Below are 27,442 nucleotides of genomic sequence, written 5' to 3'. Positions count from 1 at the left end.
GCTCAAAACCGGCAGCGGCGGAAGCCTGGCCCCAACGGGACAAGATGGCGGCACCCAGGTGATTCTAGATCAAGTAGGTGGTTTGGCTGGCGGGACGGACTGCAGGAGATCTCGGCAGAGGTCTCTGATACAGGGTATTTAGTTCTTGGTCGGAGCCTGCCCCAGTGTCTTTGGTCTGGCCAGGGGCGGCCGCGGCCTCTCCGATGCGGAGACCCTAGGCACGGCCCTCCATCTGCAGGCAGCGTAGTCTGAGACTCCGTGGTTTCTCTTTGCTGACACGGGTGATCCTGGAGCACCTGCGACCGTAGAGCCCAGCTCTTTAGGGCAGTTGTGGGGCCTGACAGAGTACAAGTCATGGACTGCTTTGGTGAAATTTATTACTAAGTATTTTATTGTTTTCAATGCTATTGTAAATACAGTTGTTTTCTTAATTTTGTTTTCTGATTGTTCTTTGATAGTGTGTAGAAATACAAGTGATTTTTATATACCTTTTATAGCCCAAGGTTTTTAATAATTTGAATACTTTTAAACCAGGCATGTTCCCACCAGTCTGATACTGAATCACCACTGCCTGGCTCTTGAAGGCATTTTTCTTAGGTCCCCTGTGGTTGTTCCTGAGTTTTTATCATCTACAGATTGTAAATAACCTAAGTTGGCAGTAAATACTGTTGCTGGACTGTTGACATCAGGAAAGGCTAAATAAAGAGAATGGCAATAAGGTATGAATGAGGAGGAATGAGTCCACATGAACCCAGGGAAAAGGAGCCTTCTCTGATGCACAAAAAAGAACTGAGGTTCAGTTGCAGAGGGCCCATTATCTTTATTGCTTCTAGGGTGAATGAGAGTGAATTCCCTATGCTGAAGCAGTGCTGGAAAGAGTTGAACTAGGGAGGCAGCTGGAGTGTCAAGATGCTGTCGAGACCAAAGCCAGGGGAGTCGGAGGTGGACCTGCTGCGCTTCCAGAGTCAGTTTCTTGCAGCTGGTGCAACCCCAGCAGTACAGCTGGTGAAGAAAGGAAGCAGGAGAGCTGGGGATGCCAACCTGGAGCAGCCTCCACTGCAGGATCATCGGGATGTGGTGATGCTAGACAGTGAGTGGCTGTGGATATGTGGTTGAAAAGGAGAGAGGTACAACCTCAGGGTCTTCTCCTTTTCCTAATGTGGCTGGATTGCCCAGAACTGCGGAACTCTGTTGCTGCAGCCCCATTTTACATATGAAGAAACTGAGTCCAGAGAGATTAAATACCTTACCCAAGGTGACACAGCTTGAGCCAGGGCCCCACAGCAGCTGCCTTTCTTCCTTTGGCTTCGCTCTAGACCTCAATCTCTTCCTGGGAAGATATGAGTAGTCTCACATCTGAGGTTTTTTCCTTTCTTAGGTCTCCCAGATTTGCCCCCAGCTTTGGTTCCTGCTCCCCCAAAGAGAGCCAGGCCAAGCCCTGGCCATCTCCTGCCTGAACATGAGGACCCTGAAGAGAGGCTGAACAGGCATGATCAGCACATCACTGCTGTCTTGACTAAGATTATTGTGCGTCTCACCCTGGTTAAGTGGAGCAAAGCGTCCTAGGGCAGCAGGGATGTTTGGTGTGGGTGGTGAGCCTTACTGAGTAGAGAGTGATTCAGAAAGATGGGACTCCATCCCTCTGCAGTCAGGGTAGGGGCTGGTTTAGAATCTCTGTGCCTTAAGAAGAAAGGTGGGTTCATGACTCGTTAGGGTGAGGTTCTAATAATAGAGTACCAAGGTTAACGGGATAGCATTGAGCTTGGGGATTTGTCTATATCTTTACTGCTTTGTACTTTTTTGCTGCAGGAACGAGATACAAGTTCAATGCCTGTGAACCTGCCTGTGTCCAGTGGCGTTGCTTTCCCTCCTGTATTCCATCGCTCACAGGGGAGACAGGTAGGCGAAGGTCACCTTAGATGGTGTTTAGGAGACAATCATGTGAGCATCATAGTTCATCCCAGGTAGATAATCTTAATAATGATAAACAATTCCATTGTTAAAACAGCACAGCACTAAGCACTTTATATGCATTACTTCATTTAGTCCTCATAACAGCCATATAATGTAGGCATCGTTATCTCCATTTTTCAAATAAAAAAACTGATAGCTTGTCCTACACCACATATCTAACAGAAGAGCCAGAAGTCCACCCCAAGTCTGTCAGACTTCAAAACTTGTGCTTCTGTGGAGCCTTGCTTTTTCTGAGGACTAGGGTTGTGACCGTTGGAGATTAAGTAAGTCTCTTGTGCCTCTTTGTTCCAGCGACATCAGTAGGTTGAGAAGAGAGTAGGGTAATGAGCATCTGTCACCTGGGTTTTCTTTTTGCCCTTTAGGGGAAGCAAGCGACAGCTGGTAAGAGAAGCATCTTCGCCCAGGAAATTGCAGCAAGGAGAGCATCTGGAGCCAAAGTCTCACCAGTTAGAGAAGTTGAATCTGTCTTGGACCCACCAGAGAGTGAGCGGGGATTGAAGAGGCTTGGTCTAAGCTTTTTTGTAATACACAATCATCAAGTCATCTCTGGATATTCATCTTTCCTGCTTCAAACCTGAAGTGCATTTGAGCCATCTAAAGCGGAGCTGTCCCATACCCTACTGAGAGTATTGAGTGTGGGCAGCTTGGGTCCATATCTGGGTCTTAGGTGCAGACAGAGGACAGGTCATTACTTGACTATAGGGGAAAAAAGGGGATAGAAATGTCGGCGTGTGTGTGAGTGCGTGTTCAGTTGCTTTAGTTGTGTCTGACTCTTTGTGACCCTGTGGACTGTAGCCCGCCAGGCTTCTCTATTCATGGGATTCTCCAGGCAAGAATATTGGAGTGGATTGCCATGCCCTCCTCCAGGGGATCTTCCCAACCAAGGGATCGAACCCAAGGCCTCCTGCATCTTCTGTATCGCAGGCGGATTCTTTACTGCTGAGCCATCGGGGAAGCCTGAAGTGTCTTGTTAGAGGCTGTAAAATAAAGATGTAGGCCAAAATTCTTTAGGGATGCAAATTACTAGGAGAAGAACTGGGGGCAGACCTCTAGAGGCAGACGTCTGCCTAGACATCCAAGAGAAGAGTCAGTGGGATGTTTCTGAGGGAAACGTCATGTAAATCCAAGGGGGAAAATGAATACGTCACCCCAAGCCAGGCCCAGAGTGCCTGGAGTCATGTGTCATATTCAGGGGGGTCTCCGCTCTGTGCCTGGGTAGACTCTGGGACCTCTCTCTGTCTCCAGAGCTAATGGGATTGGAGAAGAGGCCCAGGAATCCCAGCTGGAGTGAGGCAATGAATTGATCGTATTCTTCTTGTAGGTGCTATGACCTGTGAGGCACTCACACCTAGGGAGTGGGGCAGCCAGCCTCCATGGAACAGCTACAGCTTCCAGGGACCCCATCTGGTGACAGGGAAGGGGCTCAAGAGCCAGGAGGCTGAGCATGAAGCCCAGACCATCCATGAAGAAAACATAGCGAGACTGCAAGCCCTGGCTCCGGAGGAGATCCTGCAGGAACAGCAGCGGTTGCTGGCTCAGCTTGGTACGGGTACCGGCCTTTCCTGCCAAGATCGGGCGAGGAAGGGGTTGCCATTTATTGAGGAAGCCTTACTGTGAGTGCTTTTCATTCTGTTCTCAAACTGTACCTGTGAGGCAGGTGGTGGTAACCTGATTTATTTAATGAAAAACAAATAAAACTGAGGCTCAAAACTTTTAAGAATTCTCCCCCAGGTCACGCTGCCTGGTACCACATCCTGTTAAGGAACACGAATGGGATGTAAATCCAGGTCTACCTGGTCTCACGGGTTGTGCTTTTAACCAGTAGATCATGTATACTGTACAGGTGTGGTGTAGTATACACTGTATTCCAGCTGTACTCTAGTACAGCTGCAGGGCACTCTGTTTTATGTGAATTATATGCTGTGCTGAATTACACCTCCCTCCTAGTTTTTGGACACCAAAACAGTAGTGTCAAGTCAATCTTATTCCAAACTATGTATCTAGCACTTACATAGAGCACAGCATATATTAGGTTTTTAGTGTATATTTGTGCATAAGTAAATAAATAAAATAACTGAAAATGAGAAACTATTCCCTTAAATGCCTTCTTTTGGGCCCTAGTCAAATTGATTCATTTATTCCTTAGCCCCTTACTTTGGGCCTTGACCTGAGGCCAAGCACAGGGATGGGCAGAGAGGCCTGGACCAGAGGACTGTGAGAAATGGAGGGATAGGTGGGTAGGCAGGTTCCAGTGACAGATATGGGTCACTGAGGCTGCAAGAGAGCCCAGGGGGCGCATACCCTGGCTGGGAAGTGCCTTGGCACCCACTGACAGGCCACATTCAGCAGGTTTGGGTTTGTTGGAGGCTGGGAAGGGTATGCCTCCAACCACTCCCCTCTCCATGCTCTGTTCTAGATCCCAGCTTGGTTGCCTTCTTGAAATCTCACAGCCGTACCCGTGAGCAAGCAGAAGAGAAGGCCACAAGGGAGCAGAGACCAGGAAGACCCTCTGCTGAGGTCACTGGAAAGGAGGCCATTGCACCAACTTCTGCCAGTGTGCCCAGGCAGGAAAGTGAGCTGGAGCCAGAAACCCCAGGTTTGGAGGAGGGGGGGACTTTGGAGGAATGAAAGCAGAGGAAAGTATTCCTTCTCCCGGGTCTGGCAGATAGGAAGAGAGAGAACCTGCTATGTCCTTGAACATGTAATGCTAATCCTCATGCTTGGCTTGAAATCAGTCTTCATTTGCTCATGCATATATTCTTCCCGCACATGCTTCCTGTGTTCCCGGCCTGTTAACTGCTCCTTCTCCCCCTCCCCGGTAGGAGACAGCACAGTAGGATGGGGCTGAATGGCCCCCTCCTCCACAGACCATCTGCCCCTTGCCTTTGCAATAGCTGCCTCAGCTCTGGCTCCTTCCATCCCACAGTTCTCTCTGCCTCTGCTTCTCTGATGGCAGGATGGTGGGAGAGGAAGGGTCTGATGCAGGTCTTGTGAACAGGCCAAGACTGAAGCAGAAAGGCCAGTGGGAGCACTCATCTTCAGGAACTGGATTATTTTATTAGTGATTAACAAAAGAAGAATTGAATTTGGAGAGCCCTAGGAAGCTCCTGCTCCAGGATGTGCTCCGGAACAGCTGAGCGAGTTGGGTGGGGCTTGGGTGGGGTGAGGAGGAGGCGGCGGCAGGTGTGTGTCTCGGTGTCTTGCTCTGCTGAAGTGTGGCTGCCCGCTCCTCACTGTCTCCACTCCCCTGCTCCTTTGGAACGTCAGTGCTAGAGTGGAGAACTGGGTTTCCCTGATGTCTGTGGTCCTCCCTTCCTCGTTTGCTTCTCTCTCCTTTCTTCCTTATCTCCTCCTCTTCCTCTTTGCCCTCTCAGCAAATCTTTGGGGTCAGCAAGGAGCTAGAGCCCAGGACAGGATGTCTGCCATAGTAGTCATTCCACGCCGTGGGCTGTGCCGTTAGCCACAGCTGAGGGCAGAGGCTGCCAGACCCTTGGGCAGAGGTAGATGTGGCAGCTGCTGGACACCTGGGACCCCAATGGATCAGCAAGCTGAGCCCCTTAGGGAAACTACTCTGCTCCCATCTCCCCAGCTCTGGCCTTGCCCGTGACTCCCCAGAAAGAATGGCTGCACATGGACACTGTGGAGCTGGAGAAGCTCCATTGGACCCAGGACCTCCCTCCACTCCGGCGGCAGCAGACACAGGAGGTGAGGAGGGTCTGCTGGCCGACAGGGATGCAGTGGAGTGGGAGGCATGGAGGGCCCGCCGGCCGACGGGTGCAGTGGGGTGGGAGGCGTGGAGGGCCTGCTGGCCGAGGGGTGCAGCGGGGTGGGAGGCGTGGAGGGCCCGCTGGCCGACGGGTGCAGTGGGTTGGGAGGCGTGGAGGGCCTGCTGGCCGATGGGTGCAGTGGGATAGAAGGTGAAATGGGCCCACTGGCCGACAAGGGTGCAGTGGGGTGGGAGGCGTGGAGGGCCCGCTGGCCAACAGGTGCAGTGGGGTGGGAGGCATGGAGGGCCCGCTGGCCGACAGGTGCAGTGGGGTAGAAGGTGAGATGGGCCCACTGGCTGACAAGGGTGCAGCGGGGTGGGAGTGAGTGGAGCGCTTGCTCTTGCACCCAGAACTCAGGCCCTCCTCATCCCTCGAGCTGGAGAAACTTCTCTGTGTTCACCCCTCTCTTCCTGCCTGGCCCCTCAGGCCAGAGGAGCCCCACTTCAGGTCAGAGGTCCAGGCAGGACGTAAGTCCTGAGAGGCCTGGGGTTACAGTGAGGAAGGACGTGAGGAATTCACTGCTGCCCCAGTGCATAGTCCTCTTTCTCTACCCATTAGAGGATGCAGGCCCGATTCAGCCTTCAGGGAGAGCTGCTGGCCCCTGACATGGACCTTCCCACCCATCTGGGCCTGCACCACCATGGAGAGGAGGCAGAGGTGAGGCGTGGGCTCCAAGGAGTACTGGGTCAGCAAGAGCTTTTAACAACCATATGGAGAAGGGCAGCTGCTCAGCTGCCTCAACCCTCCAGTGCGCCCATTCCAACTCTTGACCCTGCTGGTTCTAAGGCTTGAAATCTTTCTCCCTGTTCTCTCACACTCCAGTCAGTCACCAGAACTTGCCAGTTCTGTTTGTCAGCTCTCCACGTTGCTTCCTCCGTCTGAGCCTTGTTCCCTCTTGTCTGCTCAGCCACCATGTCTTCTCACTCTGTCCTGCAGTTCGCTCCCCCATGGGGTTGCTGTACTGGTTTCCTCTGACCCCATTCAGGCTATCTCTTGCCTCAGAAAGTTTCCTTGTTCCGGAAATGCTCCCAGAATAAGGCCCTGGCTCTTCAACCCTGCAGAACAGCCCTTCCGCCATCTGTCCCTGCTGACCCCACAGCTCTGCCTCCCTCCCTCCTGCTGCACATTCGGCCACCTTCCCCCACACACACCCCCTCTGCTCCTGGACCTCCAGCACTCGGTTTCTGAAGCCTGCTCCAGGGAAGCCTTTACCCTTCACTCCATGCCCTGCCAGAGAAGGCAATGGCACCCCACTCCAGTACTCTTGCCTGGAAAATCCCATGGATGGAGGAGCCTGGTAGGCTGCAGTCCATGGGATCGCGAAGAGTCGAACACGACTGAAGCGACTTAGCAGCAGCAGCAGCCATGCCCTGCCATCAAGGGCTCTATCTGCTCACTGAGACCACATCAGTTTTCCAGGACTGCTTCTCTCTCCTGTTCTTTAGTTGCAAATTAAACACCGATGACTAGATTTCCCCCCGTCTGCCTTAAGCTATGGTTACTTGTGTGCAAGTCTTATTTTCTGTATCAGTTTGAGGATTCATGAAAGCAGAGGCAAGAAACATCACTTTTCTTTGTCTTTGCCTTGACACCCAACTCCATGTATGGCAGATGGGGATTGCCGCATATTTGTTAATGGGTGCTGCCCTGCGTCTTGGCTCCTTCTGACTTCTTGTCCCTGTTCCAGAGAGCAGGGTACTCCCTTCAGGAGCTCTTCCACCTGACACGCAGCCAGGTGTCCCAGCAGAGAGCCCTAGCGCTGCACGTGTTGGCCCAGGTCATCGGCAGGGTGAGTGGACCACTGGCCCGGTCCTGTCCACCCCTCTACCCCTTAGACTCTCCCACCCCTTGCCCATTTCTTTCTGACTCACTGGTCCATACCCCAGCTGTCTGTGGGTCACACTGGGAAGAGGTCAAACCCAGGGTCCTAGATGGGCAAGTGAAGGCCCTAGGACAAAGACTCGGTACCTTTCGCAGATTCAGCAAGGTTTTCTCCTCCTGCCCTCAAGGCCCAGGCTGGGGAGTTTGGGGACCGGCTGGTGGGCAGCGTCTTGTGCCTCCTTCTGGATGCTGGTTTCCTCTTCCTGCTGCGCTTCTCCTTGGATGACAGAGTGGATGGGGTCATCGCAGCTGCTGTCCGGGCTCTTCGGGCCCTGCTGGTGGCCCCTGGAGATGAGGTACAACATGCCAAGGAATGAAGCTTCGCGGCCTCATGGTCCCTACTCCCCCTGCTGGGCCTGTCCTCACCGACAACCTGTTTCCTGACCCGATCCCTTCTTCCTCTTTCCACCCTCACTCTCCTCTCTCAGGAGCTCCTTGACAGCGCCTTCTCTTGGTACCACGGAGCACTGATATTCGCTCTGATGCCCAGCCAGGAGGTCAAGGAGGATGAGGACGAGGACGAAGAACCCCCAGCAGAAAAGGCAAAAACCAAGAGTTCTGAAGAAGGAAACCGGCCTCCATCTGACCTGGCCCGACATGACGTCATCAAGGTACAAGCGTGCAGGCAGCTGTACCAGTCCTGTGACCTCCAGGGCAAGCACGTGTTGGGCAGGAGGGGTCATCAAGGCCTGGGGCCCAGCTGCATTTGTCAAGGGGTTTGTGTCTGAACCTCAGGGGCTTCTGGCTACCAACCTGCTGCCTCGGCTGCGCTACGTACTGGAGGTGACCTGCCCAGGACCTTCTGTGGTCCTTGACATCCTGACTGTGCTCATCCGCCTGGCCCGGCATTCCCTGGAGTCAGCCACAAGGGTGAGAGACAGGAGGCAGGGACTGGGCAAAGAGCCTTGCTGGGCCTGGCCTTGCCCCTCAGCCGCCCACATCCCTTTTCCTCCTGGCCCTTACAGGTGCTGGAGTGCCCTCGGCTGGTAGAGACTGTGGTCCGAGAATTTCTGCCCACCAGCTGGTCCCCCGTGGGGTCAGGGCCTACCTCCAGTCTACACCAAGTGCCCTGTGCTCCTGCCATGAAGCTGCTTCGTGTCCTGGCCTCGGCCAGTAGGAATATTGCTGCCCGGCTGGTGAGCAGGGCACGGCAGGGGATGGGGGCTTGAGGCAGAGCTGGGTTGGGGGCTAAGCATGGCTCTTGTACTTTTAGGCAGCCCAGTCATGCCATCTTTCTCTTCCTAACTGTTTCAGTTGCTTAAAAGTGCGACAGAAACCCCCAGAAAGGGGCCTAGTGTATCCTGTAGGTTTGCTCTGCGCTCCTTAGAAAGGCTCCCTGTTCCCTGCACCCAGGCCAGGGGGGCCACATACAAATAGGCACCAAGCAGCCTTGGCAGAGGTGCCCAGCAAGTGCCTGCTAACAAGAAGGCAGGCAAGAGGGCGGAAGGAAGGGATGGAGGAGGTAGTTTCACCTGAGCCCTGAACTATGACTCTGTGGCACCAGAGGGTCCTGGAACAGGACTCCCAGCGATCCTGATCCCTGGACTCTGTGCCCACCCCCAGCTGAACGGCTTTGATCTCCGGAGCCGCCTGCGCCGCTTTGTAGCTGAAGACCCCCAGGATCTGGCCTTGCCCCTGGAAGAAGCCGAGGCACTGAGCACTGAGGCCTTCCGCCTGTGGGCAGTGGCGGCCTCCTACGGCCTAGGCAGCAACGTTTACAGGTGAGAAGAGATGATGGGAGGCCCCTCAAGACCCCTCCAGCCCTGCACTCTGGCCTGAACTGACGGTTCAGCTTTGCTCAAGGTCCAGGCTCGGAGGGAGGCTGAGCATGAGGAAGAGGTGATTCTGGGAGGAATGAAGACAGCTGGGGTGTCAGGGCTAGCCAGGGGGCAGTGGAGCAAGGCTGGGTTAACCACATTCTGTGCATCATGGCATTGATATCTGGGTGAAATCATGTTGAAATTCCCTGTAGTGTGTAGTGTGGAAGCCTTGAGGGGCTGCCTCCCTCCCCCCAGCCCCCAGCCTCCCTTGAAGCCTCACAGAGTGCCCGGCCCAGGCCTCCCTCCTGCTCCTCCTCTGCCAGCCTGCAGAGGCCCCAGGGCAGGCCTCTCTCCGTGTCTTCTGTCTCTGTCTCCCTCCTCACACTGAAGGGTGGTCTTTGTCTCCCCCTCACCACCACCACCAGGGAGCTATACCCTGTGCTGATGCGAGCCCTGCAGGCTGTGCCGAAGGTGCTCGGTAGCCCCCCGCCTCGCCCCCTCGCTCTGCAGAGGATCGCCTCGCTGCTCACCCTCCTCACCCAGCTGACCTTGGCAGCCGGCCGCATCGCCCCTGAACCTAATAGGTAGGCCCTAGCCCTGAGCTGCCGGTGGAGAGTCATCCTGCCGGGAGCTCTGGAATCGGTGGGAGGGCTCCTCCACAAAAAGAGGGTGGCTGGAGCCTAGAGGGCAGTCCCGGCAGCCAGATCCTCACCCAGCCCCTTTTGGCTCTCCTGTAGTGACTCTGCTGAGGCCAGTCTGTTGGCCAGCCCTTCCTCAATCACTTGGACACAGATGTCTGGGCTCCAGCCTCTCGTGGAGCCATGTCTCAGACAGACCTTGAAGTTGCTGCCCAGACCTGAGATGTGGAGTGCCCTGGGCCCGGTGCCCACTGCCTGCCTGCTCTTCCTGGATGCCTACTACCAGGCCTGGAGCCAGCAGGTACGTGTTGCCTACTCACCTTCCCGCCTGCCCTAGGTGCCCCGTCTGTGTCTTAGCGTTCTGCCCTCTTTCTCGTGTCTCCACCTGTCCATACCTCCCTCTTGCCACCTTTCCTGCCCTCCACCTTTTCCCTGCTACCATTTTTCCTCTTTCCACCTTCACATCCAGTAGAGCTTCCAAGGAGCCATGTTGGTGGAGGCCAGAGAACCCCAAATAGCAGCTTAGCCTCCCTGGAGCCGTTATACCCTCTCATGACCCTGCCAGCACAACCTCAGAGTCTTCTCTCCCTCCAGAAGGGTCAGAAGGCAGAAGCCTCTAAACACTGACTCTGGGGATCTTGGAATCATAGGCTCAGCCTGAGTGCACAGGATAGGAGAATGGGGGCTCCTGGGCCATCAGCTCTGAGTCTCATGGTCTTCCAGCCAGGCCTGTGCCCAGAGGATTGGCTGCAGGACATGGAGCGCCTGTCGGAGGGGCTGCTGCTGCCCCTGCTGAAACACCCTTCTCTGGGCAGCCTGTGGGATTCCCTGGGGTATGTACTATGTGTGTGGTGGAGGTTGGTGAAGGGAGGCAGTTTTGCTCCTTGTGGGGTTCCTGAGTCCATTCAGCTTGAGGGAGACCTGAATCCCTAGTAGGCAGCAGCTGGGGGCTCCAGGGAACATGGGCCCTGTCTGCATGGCCACCTTGACACTGGCCTTGGTCGCAGACACCCCAGCACACCTCAGACCAGAGCCCCTCGGCTTCTCCACTCTGCCTCCAGGTGCTGCTCCCCTCTGTGCAACCCACAGTCCTGTGCTGTGACCCCCGAAACTATCTCCAGCCTCGCGTCACTGGGCTGTGCAGGGGGCCGCCCCCCTCTCAGTCTGGCTGGCTCAGCTTCCCCCTTCCCATTCCTCACGGCCCTCCTGTCTCTTCTTAACACCCTGGGGCGGATCCACAAAGGACTGTGTGGCCAGGTGAGTGCTGGGGGCCAAGATTGCAGGACTGTGGGGGAGGGCACCCCTTGGGGAAAGGAGGCCTGTTTTGTCAAACCCTCACTTCCAAGTCTGGCAGGGAACGGGTGGCCGGGGAGCCCCAGAAGGCATCGAAGTCACCTTCCAAATCTGAACACACTTGCTCTTCCTCAGCTGGCCACCGTACTGGCTGCCCCAGGACTCCAGAACTATTTCCTGCGATGTGTGGCTCCCGTGGCCACTCCGTACCTCACCCCCTTCTCTGCGTGGGCCCTGCGCCATGAGTACCACCTGCAATACCTGGCACTCACTCTGGCCCAGAGAGCGGTGGGTGCCCCTAACCCCCCACCCCATCCTGCCTCCCTGGAACATGTGCTGCTGCTCACGGGCCATGCAGCTCCTACTTCCCTGAAGACAGGCCCAGAATCTGTGCCTGTTGGCACGTATTCTCTTCCGCACTTCTGTTCCCTGTGCCCCCTCACCCCCTCTGCCTCCTCTTCCTCCTTCCCCCTTTTCTGTCCACAGGCAACACTGCAGCCACCAGTGTCAGGCACCGACGCGGCCCTCTGTCACGGCATGGCCTTGGCCCTGCTGGGCCGGCTGCTGCCTGGGAGTGAGCACCTCGCTCATGAGCTGATGCTGAGCTGTGTGTTCCGGCTGGAGTTCCTCCCGTAAGTCCAGGCTTGGTAGCATCAACTCAGCCCTTTCAAAAAGCTGCTGTGGTGGTTGCCAGAGCAGCTCTGAATTGGGAACCGGAAGACCTGGGCTTAATTTTCTTTCTTCCATGGATTACACTTAGCCTGTCTTGAGTTTCCATTTCCTCATTAGTTAAGTGAGAATGAGGATAACACACTAGGGTACTATTATGAGACTTCTGTGACTGTATGGCTGGAAACTGGTTATAAACTAGTTGTACACTTGTAAAGCTAACAGTTAGTCAGTGCTTACTCTTTGTCTCATCCCCCTTAACTATATGCCTGTAATTATTTAACCCTTACTATGAGATGGGTATTATCGTCATTATTATCATCCCCATTTTACTATGAGGGAACTGAGGCAGAGTTCTGTAAATGAGCACCTAGGTAACTCTAGTGTCCGTCCTCTTAACTGCCATGTGGCTGGTTATTAGGGGGACAGGAAGCAGCAGGATTGGACCTGGGAGCCTCTGGGAGGCCCTGGAGAGCTGGTGGCCTTGTGGGTTCTTGCCCTCATTTTTGTTTTTGGGTTCCGTTACAGAGAAGGAGCATCGGGGGGTCCGGAGGCAGCTGACTTCTCTGACCGGCTCTCCTTAGGAAGTGGCGGAGGCCTTGGATGTGGGCGAGGGACTCTCCTAGCTCAGGCCTGCCAGGACCTCCCCAGCATCCGCAGCTGCTACCTGACGCACTGCTCACTGGCCCGGGCTAGTCTGCTCGCCTCCCAAGCCTTGTACAGAGGGGAGCTCCGGCGAGTCCCAGCCTTGCTGCTCGCTGTGCCTAAGGAGCCGCTGCTGCCCACTGACTGGCCTTTCCTGCCATTGATTCAACTCTACCACCGGGCCTCAGACACCCCCTCAGGGCTCCCTCCTGCTGACACTGTGGGCACAGCCCTGCGGGCCCTGCAGTGGGTGCTCGTTCTGGAGAGCTGGCGCCCCCGGGCGCTCTGGGCTGTGTCTCCTGCTGCCCGTCTGGCGCGGCTCATGTGTGTGTTCCTGGTGGACAGTGAGTTGTTCCGGGAGACCCCAATACAACGCCTGGTGGCAGCCCTCCTGGCCCGGCTCTGCCAGCCTGAAGTCCTACCAAATCTCAACCTGGATTGCCCACTTCCTGGCCTGACATCTTTCCCGGACCTCTATGCCAACTTCCTGGAGCATTTTGAGGCTGTCTCTTTTGGGGACCACCTCTTTGGGGCTCTGATTCTCCTTCCCCTACAGCGTCGATTCAGCGTCACCTTGCGCCTCACCCTCTTTGGGGAGCACGTGGGTGCCTTGCGAGCTCTGGGCCTGCCACTGACCCAGGTACTTTCTCAGCCCAGCAGGGCCCACCATGGTCATCCTGTCCTGGGCCTTGGAAGCACTCCTGAGCAGCGGGGTGCTTTGGTGGCCTGAGGTTCTTTATCTTACCTCTTGGGGGCTTTGAGGAGATGAGAAAATACATGAAAAGGGTTTATCATGGTAACTGGCATACCATAGGTGTTCATTATTATTAGTGGCACTGTTCCTTGCTTGTGAGGTGCTACAGTGTAGACAAGAGATGTACTGAAACCAATACAGTTCTCAGTTATTCAGATTCTAGGTGTTAAGTCAGGATTCAGAGAAGGCAAAGATCAAAGTGGATTTTCCATGAGGAGAAGGTTTTGTGGAGGAAGTGGGAATTGACCTGGATACAAAAGGTTGGGTAGAATTTGGATTGTTGAGGAAGGACAGAATATACCTAGTGAACCTATTGGAACAACATAAGCAAAAGGCAGAAAGAAATATGATAGGATGGGAGGAGGAAGGAGACACACAGATACCAGCCTGGGAACTTGTTGGATATCAGGCTAAACTTGTAAGGTGTAAAGAGTTCCAGGCTCTCTTAAGATTTGTTTTTTTAATTTCCATTACAACTTATTTTGGTAAGCTTGAAACATAAAGATTTTAGTATATGTATGTAAAGTATAAATGTATAGTTTAGATAAAAAATTAAAATATTTTTAAGAATTAAAGAGAACATTACAGGGAATTCCCTGGTGGTCCAGTAGTTAGGACTCTCACTGTAAAAGGCCTGGGTTTGCTCTCTAGGCAGGGAACTAAACTTCACAAGCTGTGCTGGCTGCAGCCAAAACAGGAAAAAAAAATAGATCAGTAATAAAAATAGTGTTACCGTTATCCATAATCCTACTGCCCAGTGGTGACCATTTTGACTTTGATTTATCTTTTTCTAGTCTTTTTATTTTTTTCCACATGGCACAGCGTGCAGGATCTTACTTCCCCAACCAGGGATCAAACCTGTGCCCCTTGCAGTGGAAGCACAGAGCCCTAACCAGGGAACTCCCTCTCCCCTTTTTCATGGAGATACATATATATGCTGGCAGCACTGCTCTGTGGGAGCCTTCTCTAGTTGCTGGTGAGTGGGGGCTACTCTTCAGGCTTCTCGCTGTGGTGGCTTCTCGTGGCAGAGCACAGGCTCTAGCCATGTGGGCTTCCGTAATTGTGGCTCGAGGGCTCTGAAGCACTGGCTTGGTAGTTGTGGCACAGGCACTCAGTTGTTCCACGGCAATGTGGAATCTTCCTGGAACAGGGATCGAACCTTTGTCCCCTGCACTGGCAGGCCGATTCTTATCCACTGCACCACCAGGGAAGTTCTTATGTGTATACATATTTTTATAAAATTGGGATCACCATGTAATGTTTTCTTAATTTAATGTTATATAATAAGCATTTCTCACATTATTAAATAGCCTAAGAAAGCAATATTTTTATTATATAATCATTATGCAAATATGTCACAGTTTATTAAAACCTCTTAGTGGGCATCAAAGTTTGTTTCTGATTTTTTGCTATTTTAAGTAACACTCTGATAAACACCATTGGACATAAACACATAATCATTCTGCATGGAATTAAGAAAGAATACTTTTTTAGAAAAATAATTACTATTCCAAAGAACATGAACTTTTGAAAGGTTTGGTAATAGAATTGAGCAGCTGCATGTGACATTTTGAAAGTTTCAAGTAGATTAAACAGGCAGTGGTGGCAGTAGAAATTCACAGCTGCTTCTCAGTTTCCCAATTTCCACTGCTTTCCAGCTCTTTAGGCTTTTTTTTTTTTTAATTTATTGATACGTAGTTGATTTGCAATATTGTTTCAGGTATACAGCAAAGTAAATCAGTTATATATATACATGTATATATATATACTCTTGTTTTAGATTATTTTTCTGTATAGGTTGTTACAGAATTCCCTGTGCTATACAGCAGCAGTTTCTTATTAGTTATTTATTTTATATATAGTTGTATGTATATGTCCCCATCTCCCAATTTATCCGTCCCCCCATCCCCTGGTAACCATGAGATTGTTTTCTACATTTGAGAGTTTGCTTCTGTTTTCTAAATAAGTTCATTTCTAGCTCTTTAGTCTTTAACCTTGACCCTTGTGATAGAGAGGGACAGATCTCTGCCCTCAGGATTTGGTTCATGTGACCATCAACCCTCCACCCCATTGTCCGCTGATACACATCATGCCCTCAGCATGTCTTATATCCCCTGTCACAGCTGCCTGTGTCCCTGGAGTGCTACACGGCGCCTCCTGAAGACAACTTGGCCCTCCTTCAGCTCTACTTCCGGGCTCTGGTTACTGGTGCACTCCGTCCACACTGGTGCCCTGTGCTCTATGCTGTGGCTGTGGCTCATGTCAACAGCTTCATCTTCTCCCAGGACCCAAATAACTCAGTAAGTTACATCCCCATCTCCAAAGGGAGGAAAGAGCCTGCAATTGAACTGGGCCAGCTGGGGAGGAGGTGAGGGCCCAGCCAGGCCAGCGATAGGTACCTTCTCTTGGCCTGGTGCCACCTCCTCTTATTCTGCTTCTAGGATGAGATCAAGGCTGCCCGTAGAAGCATGCTGCAGAAGACTTGGCTGCTGACAGATGAGGTGGGGGTCACATCTTGGAGGTGGGAGAATGGAGGGTATTGGGGAACAGAGATCTCAACAGGATCTCACTACCTGCTGCATAAAGTTTTCTTCTTCCCTGCAGGGCCTTCGGCAGCACCTTCTCCACTATAAGCTTCCCAATTCTGCCCTTCCCGAGGGTTTTGAGCTGTATCCCCAGTTGCCCCCTCTGCGTCAGCAGTACCTCCAGAAACTCAGGATCTCAGGGGTACTCCCAAATGGGGTGTCAGATACCTAGTATAGCTGCTTCAGATGAAGAGATGGATACACTCTCCTGGAGTTACCAACAGATACCTGGCCAGAGAGAAGGGCTTTGTGTCCTCAGAGTGGGCAGGAAACAAAAAGTGGAAGGCCTGCCTTCTTGGGAGGAAGCAAGCTCTTTGAGCTTTTTTAGAGCTTGGTGAACCTACCTGTATATCCTGATAATTGGAGCCCAGGATCTGGGACTTCTGAGGGTCTGTACTGGGAGTGAAGGGTGACTTAGCTATGTCCCCTTGGGGACAAGACAAACCAACTATACCTCTCTTCCTCTGCCCACGCCCTGGCATCAGTGTGTATGAATACTGGAGCTGGGCATTGAAATAAATTTTTTTTTAATCTTCTGGGAATGTGATTTGGACTGGTTTCAAATATACTAGTTCAGGATTGGTATCAAGGGATGGGTTATCCCTGAGGGAAGCAAGACTGCTGTGAGAGAAACAGGAGAAATCATGAATGGGAGGCAAAAACTAAGTCCACATCTGGGACAACAAAAACATGGGTCCCAGTTCTGGAGTGAAGCCAGGCCGGGGCAATGCTCTTGGGAATGGGGCACTTCTAGGAGGACTCTGTCAGCCGTCCACTTGAAGTGTAGGTATCCTTAATGAGGTCATTATCCTGTCTCTGCATGCATGTGTGTAAGTGGCTTCAGCCATGTCTCTCTCTTTGCACCCCCATGGACTGTAGCCCTCCAGGCTTCTCTGTCCATGGGATTCTCCAGGCCAGAATACTGGAGTGGGTTGTCATGCCCTCCTCCATAGGGATCTTCCCAACCCAGGGATCAAACCCAAGCCTCCTGCAGTGGTAGGTGGGTTCTTTACCACTAGCGCCACCTGGGACGACTGCAGCTTGTCTCCTATGGCCTCTTATTTCCGTCAGTTGCTATCCTGAGACAAGAAGAATCCAAAAATCAGACTGGTGTGGTAGCTGTGTGTCTTGGATCTGTTTGGGCTGATATATTAGAATACCACAGGCTGGGTGGCTTATGAACAGATATTTATTCTCAGAGTTCTAGAGACTGGGAGGTCTTCCCTGATAGCTCAGTTGGTAAAGAATCCGCCTGCAATGCAGGAGACCCCAGTTCAATTCCTGGGTCGGGAAGATCCACTGGAGAAGGGATAAGCTACCCACTCCAGTATTCTTGGGTTTTCCTTGAGGCTCAGCTGGTAAAGAAAATGCTTGGAATGTGGGAGACCTGGGTTGGGAAGATCTCCTGGAGAAGGGAACGGCTGCCCACTTACAGTATTCTGGCCTGGGGAATTCCATGGCCTGCGTATTCCATGCGGTCACACAGAGCTGGACACAACTGAGCAACTTTCAGAGACTGGGAAGTCTAATATCAAGGTGCTGGCCGATTTAGTATCTGGTGAAGACCTGCTTCCTGGTTCATAGACAGCTCCCCCATGGCAGAAGAGACAAGGGAACTCTCAGCAGCCTCTTATTTTTGGCCACACAGCTTGTGGGATCTCAGTTCCCTGACCAGGGATTGAACCCAGGCAATGGCAGTGAAAATGCTGTGTCCTAACCACTAGGCCACCAGGGAACTCCCCTGGGGCATCTTTTTATAAGGGTACTAATCCCATTCCACTCATGAAGGTAAAAACCTCATGACTTAATCACTTCCCAGTGGCCCCACCTTCAAATATGCTCAATATGGAGATTCAGTTTCAACATACGAATTTGATTGATGGTGGATCTGGGGCGGGGTATGGGTAGGGGGGTTCTATATAGTGAGGTTCTACAACACCCCTTCCGCTGTGGACTTTAGTGGTGGTAGGCAAAGACTGGGGAGGATTGGATCAAAAAGTAAACTGGTTCATCAGTTTATCTCTTCCTTTTGGCACCTCTAGGTTGTTCTTTTGTCTGAATTCCAACACTAAGCTTTCTTAGTGTCATTTGCTGTGTGAAATTATAATCATTGTGTTTACAGGTCAGAGTGAGAGCTATGTCCCATCAGTAGGTAAAGAACCCATCCCCTATAAATGGACCTGCTGAACACAGAATTAAACAGTATGTTTTACTGAGCAACTCCCATATTTATGAAACAGTAGTTCTCAAACTTACGTGAAAAAAAAAATCACCTGGACATGGTGTTGAAACAGATCACTGGGCCCTACTGCCAGTGTTTCTGATAAAGTAGGTCTAGGGTGAAACCCAAGAATTTGCATTTCTAACAAACTCCCATCTGCTGCTGCTGTCCAGAACCAACCACACTTTGAGAACCATCAGCTTACAGGGACCTTGTAAAGTAAATTCTGTGACCTCATAGTAAGAGTTAAAAAAAGACATGGGTGCCAGGCATTTTTTTAAAAAAAGATCACTGTAGTGTCTACAACCAGCACTATACACTCAGAGATTACCAAGTAGCTAACTACTATAACTTCTTTTTTTCAGTATTTTTTAATTAGGTCTCAGCCTTCAAACTTGGTATTTTGAGCAAAAAAAAAAAATGAAGAAGACCCAAACCACCTGATGGTGCGTGGCCCTCTCACTTATTGTGTGCCTTGTGGTTACAAAACAACTTCCCTTCCTATATTTTGCAGGTGGTAGAGAAACTCCTTGAGTTGTGATCTCTTCACCAAACCCAGTTCACTACAGATGCTAGCCTTTTTCTCCCTGCAGCACAGCATGTAAGGTCTTAGTTTCCCGACCAGGGATTGAGCCCGTGCCCCTGCAGTGGAAGCACGAAGTCCTAACCACTGGGTCACCAGGGAATTCCTGGCACTCTCGTCTTTTGATATCAGGCCCAGGCTTTTCACCAAATCATGGAAGTTGTGCACAGAGTTGACACAGGCAACAAAACTGTACAAGTGATCGCTTGATATCCCAGGGTCTGAGCTGGGGGGTAGTCAGGTCGGCTTTAGGACCCAGCGGTCTCCAATAAGAGGCAGGACATTCCTAAAAGCATCAGTCTGAGCCTGCAACTCTGGCTGTGGTGGGTGGGCCAGTCCTCTTCCTTCGGCTGCTGCTATGTCTCTAGTAAGTGCCTTCTGGCAGTCAGGGGACCGTAATGTTACAGGCAACTTCCTAGACTTGGGGGTGGCTGTTGAGACAAGCGGGGTTCCAAGGGGCTCCTGCAGAGGTCTTGAACGCTTGAACCCTTGCAGCCAAAGCAGGGGGAATGCAGGTAAAGAAATTGGTGGGTGCCTGATCCCAGGATCCAGATCTCTGCTGGGGAAGGAGGGACAGGCCCTGGGTCTCAGCATGGCATGGGGGCAGAACCACCAAACAAAGTGGAGAAAAAAATGGGGCCCCTGAAGGATGGACCTCGGTGCTGTGCCCAAGTCTTCCACTGGGAAAAGCTCTCTGGGGAAAAGTGAGCACACATCACCCCTACCCCACCCCAGTGGGCCTTTGACAACCAGAGTTGGTTTGGGCAGCTTCCAGGTGCTAGTATGTTCCAGTTAGGTGGGGGTAGGGGTGTGGCTGCGAGAGGCTCTCCATCTGCCATCCTGTTAACACATGTGCCCTCTCCCAATCCTGCCGTCGCCTCGTCACCTTTCAGGTGCAATTCTCTGCTCCAGCTTGGGGTCCCAGGCACCATTTCCCCCATCCTCGTCCTTGCTGCCACCGGCTCCAAGCTCCTGGGACCCGGACATCACCACCCTGCCTAACAGCTTTGAGCCAGCCTCTCCTCTAATTCCCCCAGGTGAGCTCTGAGCTCCTTCCTCCCTTCTCCTCCGCTCTCCACTCTGTGCGGGGTCCCTCAGGCTAGGGCAGGTGCTCCTGACCCTTTCCTCCCTCCCTGCTTCCAGGTTGGCTCTTCTCCATTTGCAGGGCAAGGAGCTGGCTTGGGCCCGCACACACAGTGGGCCGGGGACCACACTAGCAGCAGTGTGGTGCTAACAGTGGGGGCCCCTGGGACTCTGAGCAGTTGTGGTAGGCATGGGGTGCTAGCCAGTATCTATAAAGAATAGATACTGGCAGAAACAGGAGTAGATGTGGGCAGCAGGTGCAAATCTGAGGTTCTGTGGTCTGGGGAACTAAGGGTACTTCTGCTCCATTTTGAGTCTTGGTGTATCCCTCAGTGACAAGCAGCTTTGTCCCTTCCAGCCAAACCCTGGAAGGGGTGGCAATAGTTGCCACCAAGTTAGCTATACCCAGGCACCTGTTCCTGCCAATTGGTATGTTCATAACCAGTGGCTGCTGCAAGAGGTGGCTTGAGCCTCCCTCACCATCTCCATTAAGCCTCTTGAAATAAGTGCAAAATCTAATTTTATGGTGTGCATACCTAATCTCCCCATTCCTTCAAAATACACTACATCCCCTAGGTCCCTCAGATAAGAACTTCTGGAACCTTCTCCATCACTAATCTCTACCTTAGGCGGGCAGGCTGAGGACCAATGGTCAAGGGCCAGGGACCCAGAGCCCGCTTTCCGCAGGATCTCAGCCCATAGCGCCTCGGGCAGCAAAGGTGCCAATAGACACCTATCACTGGCACGGGGAATCTTCGTCTCTGCCATCTGCTCCCTTGGTTGTAGGAGAGCCGCCTTACATCCTCGTGGGGCAGCTGGGAGAGGACGCGGCTCAAGCGCCCCAGAGCAGGGGCTGGGTGGAAGGAGGGGCGTTTCTCGGGGTTCAGACCTCAGCACTGGCAGGGGAGGGCCCGGGCCTCCACCGATTGCAGCACCGGCACCGGACTCCCCGCGGGAGTTTCCGTGCCGCTGAGGAGAGGGCGGCGAAGAATGGGATCTAAGGAGTCCCAGGGTCGTGGCGCTGGGCAGGAGGCGGCGGAGGTGGTGGGAGCGCCACCTACGTCTTTCGGGTTCGTGCTTCCCTCCGCGCAGGCTGCCCCGGTCCTCCAGAGCTAGGTGTTGGGGTCCTTCCCACCAAGCGCGCACTCACAGGATCTCTTTGGTGTCCCCAAAGCCGGGGACCTGACTGCGAGCCCCTATCTTTAGTCCCTGGGGCGCGAGCCCTTGCCCAGCGCCCGGCTTCTCATTCGACGGCTGGAGGGCGAGCCCCTGCATGTCGCTGCTGTGTAACTACGCACGGGTGAGCCGAAGCCGCTGCTGGTGGCGGCCGCAGGAGGCGGTCGGGCGTACTTGAAGCGGCAGGACCGAGGGGGTACTCAGATCACCGCCCAGAAACTAGAGAGCCGCTCGGTGGCGCCCAGGAGCAGCTGAAGAGGCGGGGCGGCAGGTGAGGGAGCGGGCTGCGAGGACGGGAGGGCGTGCTTCCCGTCCCCGCGGCCAGCCACCCCTTGTCTCTCTGCAGGTGCAGGGAGCGGCTGGACCTCGCAGGCTCCCTACATTCCCCACCGGCGAGTCAGCGAGGAAGGGGTCGGGGCAGCCAGGGCAACGCGGAGGTCTGGGCTAAGCTTGGCTGGGTGGCAGCCGGCGGCTTCGCCGGAGGCCGCGGGGCCAGGACTGCGAGGGGGGCGGCGGCAGCGGTTAGGTGCACACTTGGGGAGGGCAGCGAGGCAGACCCGAGAGTGAAGTGAGGTTACACCCTTAAGGACAGACCTAGTCCCTCGGAAGACTGTTGGGAAAAGTGTTGAGCCCGCCTTCCAGGCCAGAGCAGGTAGAGTAATAAATATCAGAAAAAGAGGTCAAGTTGCAAAGCACACGCGCAGACTGGACTCCCTCGATTTTCTTTTACATCCAGGATCTTTGTCAGCACAACATGTCGCATCCTTGATCTGTAGTAGTCCCAGGAACTTAGAGCTGGCTGCATTAGCAAGCTGAGCTGGGAGGCAGAAAGGCAGGGGTAGTTTAAGTCAGCAGTTCTCAGAGTGTGGTGGCTGAGCCATTAGCACCACCTAAGTTGCCAGATATACAATTTCTCAGCCTCCCTCCAACCTCCTGAATCAGAAGTTTAGGGGAGGGCCCCATTATCTGTGTTTTAGTCAAGTCTCTAGGTGATTCTCATGTACTCCAGAGTTTGGAAACCACTCCTATAAAGAAACGGAGCTTTCCTGTCTGCGCAGTACTGTTCCTAAGTACTTTATACACATTATCTCCATTGTTGTAGAAGTGGAGTGTGTGGGTTGGGCCTCTTCCATTTTATAGTTGAGAACATGGGATTAGAGAGGTTCAGTCAGACAAGGAACAGCCAACCTGAGCCAGGCTTGAAGATTCCAGCTATTATTTCTTCCCACCTCTCTGGCCCCTCAGCTCCCACCTGCCATCCGGCAGCACTAGTGTGATGTGAGTGTAGACAAGGCTATACTGGGGTTTCCATGGGGAGACTCCGGCTTCCCTGCTGTATAAGCCAGCTTCCTGTCTGTGAGGAGCTGTGTGCTCCTCTTCCTTCTCCCATTTCATAGCCAAACCCTCTATCTCAGTTTCTGGCAGGGAGTGATGCCTCAGAGACTGACATCCCCTGGACTGATGAGAAGGGTGCAGTATTTGTCATACACCCCAACAGTGAGCTCTGCCTGCAGCTTCTGGCAGATATTGGCCTCTATCCCCCACCTTTTAGCCTAGTCTAGCCCTTTCCCTCAGTCCCTCCCATCTGACCACCAGCTCTGCCCTGTGAACTACCCGGTCTTGCACAACTCAGGAATACTTGGGAGCTGGGCTGTCACTTGTGATGCCAGAATGGGGCATTTTGGTCTGCTTGTCAAAATATCTCTTGCTCTGAATTCTCTTCAACAACCTGCAAGCTCAAGGATCCCAGAAAAGGAAGCATACAAGATTGACAGAAGTCCCCCAAACTCTCCCACCCTCCCTAAATGCCTGGCATTGCTCCTCATTCCAAAGTTTAGGGCTAAAATTAACCATGAGACTGGAAAAAGTACATACGCCCCCACCCTCACCCAGCAATATCAGTTCTTTTACTCATTGTCATGGAGAGTCACGGAGAGGTGGAGATTCGACTAGACCTAAGTTGCTGCCTTTGCCTTTTGAAGATCTGCCAATGCCAGGCCGAGCTCCAGTTGGCCAACTGCATGTGCCCAGAGGGCATGGAGCTGGCTGCAGATGACGTCACCTGCATGGGTATGTCCTGCCTGTGTCTGAGGTCTGGACTTGTGGGACTATGGGAGGGGGTGAGCAGTAGTGCACTGGGAAGGATATCTGCTGTGTGCCAGGCACTGTGCTGAGTATTGGGCAGGGGATTAGAGGTGTATCAGTGCATGCGCTACCTTCAGGGAGCATGTAGTCTAGTGGTCTAGTGTGGTAGAGGAGATACTGATCACTGTCTCTATATATGTCTACATTTATATCTAGATATCTACATATATCTTGTAGTGACGGTTGCCATGGGAGGTGTAAAGTGTCTTAGGGGTGATGAGGAGGGAGTAGTTGCATTCATTTAACAAGTGAGGAAAGCATCATGGAAAAGTGAACACTCAAGCTGAGTCTTGAGGCATCACTAAAAGTTGGCATAGAGGGACAGAGAGGAGTTTCCCACTGGAGGACCTGCCCACCCCCTCAGGCCTTTTGATTCTGATGATGGCTGTGGTGGTGGTCTTGACACTGAGCCTTCCTACGGTGTGTGGGGTCCTGATTCTGTGTGCAGAGCACCCAGCAGGCAAGGCTGATTTCTTCACGGAGCCAACAGGCTTCTGTGGGGTTCCAGGGGCAGACATAGTTGATTTCAAACCTCTACTCCCAGGAGAGAAGTGGCAAACTCCCCTAGGGTTCTAAAGAGTAGAAGCACCTGGGGAGGCCTGAGTACAACATTTATCTTAATGGGCATCTGGAGAGATGTCCTGGGCAGGGGGGCAGGTCAGGGTGGGCCTGATGGGCAGGTAGAGAATATGCCAGTGTTCCTCCCATCCTTGGTGAACCATAAGAAGTGGCAGGACCCGTGGTGGATGAAGCTGCCAGGCCTTGAGCTCCAGATCATCAAGCTTCACATCTCCACCATGAGGACAATCCCCAACCCCTACTACTTCCAGGTGAGGCTTGGCCCAGGCCAGTCCTGTATGCTGCCCCCCAGGGCTTATGGAGGTTTCCTCAGCCAATTTCATTCTGCTCAGCTGAATCCTCTCCCTCCTTCTGAGAGCCTATGCACTCTGAATCCCCAGCCTCCATCCTGCTCCCTGCTGTGGTGAATTATGGATCCCAGTGAGCATCTCATCCAAACCCCTTGTATAGAGGAGATGGAAGTCAGAGAAGCCCTGAAAGGGGGAGTAACCTGGCAAAGTCAGCTGTCATCCCCAGTTCTGGGATGGTAGGGACCCTAAATATGATTCCTTTGGCATAAGGATTGTCTTTACCCTAGAGCGTCTGAAGGGACCCAAGGGAAGACTTAGCACAGAATCCCACCCCACCACCTTACCCCACACCTGCCCTTTCTTCTGCCCTGACTCTGCCCTAGTCACCATCACCCCTGCAGAGCTTGTCCTTGGGGACATGCCATGATGCAGAGAGCTCAGACCTTCAGAGAGGGCCAGCTGAGCATATGGAGAGTGAACAGGGGACAGGGGAGGTTAAGGAGGCTCTAGACCCTCAGGGACGCTTCCCCAGACCCAACCACCCACTCCCTTCCAATCTGCCTTTCTGCAGGGCCCTGGCCCGTGGTGTCTTTGGAGAAACCTATGAGGGACTGGTAATTGGCCTTCCTGGGGACCCCAGCCTTCTGCAGGTGACTGTCAAGGTGAGAGGGGTGGGGCTTCTGACTGAGAGCAGAGGAGAAGGGTCTCTGAGAAAGGAGTCATGGCTGGAGATAGGGTCAACTCGCCCTCTAGAAGTGTCTGGGGTTCTCAGGAGCTCTGTTGTCTTCCTCCCTAGTGAAAGTTGTTCAGTCACGTCTGACTCTTTGTGACCCCATGGATAGTCTGTGGAATTCTCCAGGCCAGAATACTAGAGTGGGTGGCCTTTTCCTTCTCCAGGGGATCTTCCCAACCCAGGGCTCGAACCCAGGTCTACCGCATTGCGGACAGATTCTTTACCAGCTGAGCTACCAGGGAAGCCCTTCTCCCTCTCTGGACTCTGCCAGAATTCTGCTGTCCACAGGATGAGCTGGATTTCCTCACTGAGGCGCTCATCATGGGGTGCACCCGGGGCCAGGGGCAGAGGTGCAAGTGGGAGGGAGGCACCCTGACCCACCTGCAGAAATAGCTTTTCTTCACCCTGGGGCTGAGAGGTAGCAGCTCTAGGGAGCTAGAGCTCCTCTCCAGCCTTGTGGAGCCTAGAGCATGGTTTCTCTTCCTGCTGGTGATGGGGTATATGCACCACTGGCTCAGTGAGTTCAGCCATCAGAACATCAGAATACTGTGAGTGCATCAGGGCTACCTCTGGCCTAATTCTGCTGGAGTTGGTGTCTGGAGGGGACATGAAGGGTTTCCTGAGTCAGAGCCAGCTGCAGCTGGTGTGACCGTTTTCCAGCCCTCTAGGCTCACCTAAAGACCTGTTCACGGGTCCCCAAACCTGTATGGTCTGATGTGCGTTCTGCCTGACCCAGGCCCAGCCATCACCTCTGGCCATGCAAGACCTCCTCCAGCTGGCTCAGGACATAGCCGAGGTTTGCTACTACCTGGAAGAAAATCACTTCATCCGCAGGTCGGAGTGATCTAGCCCTGGGGACCTCCCATCCTGCTCCCTCCCCAAGGAACAGCCCTTTTACATAACTTTTAAAGAAAAGATCAAGGCTGGAGTTCTGGCAGTGAGCTTGACTCTGCTGGGCCACCAGGAACTGCCTGCTGAGCTGCACTGGATCCAGCCAAGTGGCCAAGATTGGAGACTTCTGGATGCAAGCAATATTTACAGGTGTAGGACCTGGGCATGTGTTGCTCCAAGGGAGTTTACCAGCACCTTTGGACCATTTGAACAGCTCATCGCTCCCTTCCTTCCTCCTGTAGGGCCAGTTATTACCACAAGAGGGGCCCAGGCTCTGCAGGGGGCCCCCAGAAGCCTCCCTGGAGGGCATCTTTGCATCCAAGACAGACTCCTGGTGATAACATGCACTTCACTACATTGGGTCACCTCATGTAAGGGAAAAGGAAACTGTTCCTGATGGGTTCCCCTGCACTCAGTTCCCACCATGTGTGATGCAGGTCTTTAAATGCTGCTCTGGGAGATCTCACTGGGCTATATGCCCTGCTCTGGGTGCACCAGTCAGGAGGTGCCGACTGTGTCATGGGGCAGGGGAGTGGGGGTGAATGACTCAGTGTGAGTGTGGAGTGTTGTCTTGAGGGGGAGGTTTTTCACTGCCAGGGTTGGCAATGAACTCCTCTCCCCAGGTACTGTATCATGACTCAGTGTTGACAGCATCAGCTGAACTTTGCCCTCGTTTTGCCAGCATCTTGGAGCATCTTCAGTACAGCACTCAGGTGTGCCATCTGACCTGCCCCAACCATCCTGGACTTGGGGACCAGGAGGGAAACCATAAAACAACACTGTGAGCTCCTACTCCCCGACCTTCCTATTGAAGAACCCTGTTGTGCTGAATTCACCCCTTTCAATTGAATTAACCCATCATGGAGCAGGACGGGGCTGGGGAGCCTGTCTTTGGTGGGCCTAAGATCTCCACAGGCCCAGGAACTGAGTCTAGGGAGCTTGAAGAACTGGGGAGGGAGCCTCCTTGGTCCCCAGCTGCCTTTTGGCCTCAAGCCCCCTGAATCCAGGAGTAACCAACCTTGGAACCTTTGGAATCTCACCGGTGGCTCCTGGGTGCCACAGGGTCCTAAGGGTGAGGACTCTGGCACTGATGGTGACAGTTCCTTCCTGCACTCCTCCCCAGGCTTCCAGGCGGCTTGTGTCCCATGTAGCCTCTGTCTCCTGCAGTCTGGGCTGCATGTCTGGGCCTGTCTCAGGGCTGGCCTGGCACCACTGAACTCTCCATCCTGGAAACCAGTCTCAGGCCTCCTGGGCAAGAGCCTGGCCACTCCCAGCCTTTGATATGTGGGGCTAGAGGCCACCCCCACCCACAGGTGTAGGTGGGGAATTGAAATTGCCTCTTGCAGGAAGTCTTCCCTGGATTGCCCTTACCCCATTAGCATCCTCCACCTGGGCAGCCCCCAATGCTACACATGCCTCTAAAAAAGAGCTCTTCTCATACACCACAGTGATCTGAGAGATGCTAGGGAACCAAGAAAGAAGGGGCCAGAGGGAAAGAGGGGATGAGGCCAGAGGCAAAGCTGGTGTCTGAGTTTTATTGGGAAGGGGAGTCCATTGTAGTGTGGGAATTCAGACCAGTAGATCTAGTGCCTGTGAAACAAAGTTCTTTATCTGGCTTCTCTGGAGAGGTATGGAGCCCCCTCAGAAGAGCTGGGATGAAGAAGCCACTTACCCAGCTCTCCTCCTCCCTCCCCTGCTTAATTCCTGTCGCCGGCTCTAGGAACACTGGGGCTTGTAGGGGGCCAGGCCCTGCGGGTGCAGTGTGTCCCACAGTG

The 27,442-nt window shown here is 53.2% G+C and overlaps 2 protein-coding genes across 4 annotated transcripts; both read left to right on the top strand.

Annotated features, from left to right (window-relative positions):
* Positions 1-24: 24 nt before the first annotated feature.
* RPAP1 (RNA polymerase II associated protein 1) lies at positions 25-16,496 on the top strand. 3 transcript variants are annotated; one of them, XM_052646267.1, is made up of 25 exons: positions 25-73; positions 834-1,090; positions 1,379-1,527; positions 1,810-1,899; positions 2,337-2,457; positions 3,296-3,517; positions 4,391-4,570; positions 5,564-5,679; positions 6,300-6,398; positions 7,429-7,530; positions 7,751-7,918; positions 8,051-8,233; positions 8,358-8,492; positions 8,588-8,758; positions 9,186-9,343; positions 9,808-9,966; positions 10,120-10,321; positions 10,744-10,853; positions 11,082-11,277; positions 11,449-11,601; positions 11,800-11,945; positions 12,511-13,267; positions 15,505-15,681; positions 15,823-15,882; positions 15,986-16,496. In XM_052646267.1, the coding sequence occupies exons 2-25, from the start codon at positions 910-912 to the stop codon at positions 16,136-16,138; spliced, it is 4,188 nt and encodes a 1,395-aa protein (XP_052502227.1). In that variant the 5' UTR covers positions 25-73; positions 834-909; the 3' UTR covers positions 16,139-16,496. The 3 variants fall into 3 exon arrangements, with proteins under 3 accessions (XP_052502227.1, XP_052502228.1, XP_052502224.1); XM_052646268.1 differs by lacking the exon at positions 25-73 and adding an exon at positions 661-719 and having other exon boundaries at positions 4,391-4,546; XM_052646264.1 differs by lacking the exon at positions 25-73 and adding an exon at positions 661-719.
* Positions 16,497-21,143: 4,647 nt separating this feature from the next.
* On the top strand, positions 21,144-26,948 carry LTK (leukocyte receptor tyrosine kinase; the record flags this gene model as incomplete). The annotated part of the gene is given in 15 exon segments (XM_052647357.1): positions 21,144-21,300; positions 21,376-21,407; positions 21,410-21,550; positions 23,012-23,099; positions 25,009-25,102; positions 25,295-25,322; positions 25,324-25,419; positions 25,513-25,616; positions 25,741-25,834; positions 25,916-26,006; positions 26,108-26,205; positions 26,265-26,322; positions 26,325-26,380; positions 26,482-26,541; positions 26,544-26,948. Coding segments are annotated over 15 exon segments (1,602 nt in total), but the record flags the coding sequence as incomplete, so codon positions are not given.
* Positions 26,949-27,442: the final 494 nt, after the last annotated feature.

Source organism: Budorcas taxicolor, chromosome 10 (genome assembly GCF_023091745.1).
Source record: "Budorcas taxicolor isolate Tak-1 chromosome 10, Takin1.1, whole genome shotgun sequence".
NCBI lineage: Eukaryota > Metazoa > Chordata > Mammalia > Artiodactyla > Bovidae > Budorcas > Budorcas taxicolor.
This window is presented reverse-complemented; position numbering and strand designations above follow the sequence as displayed.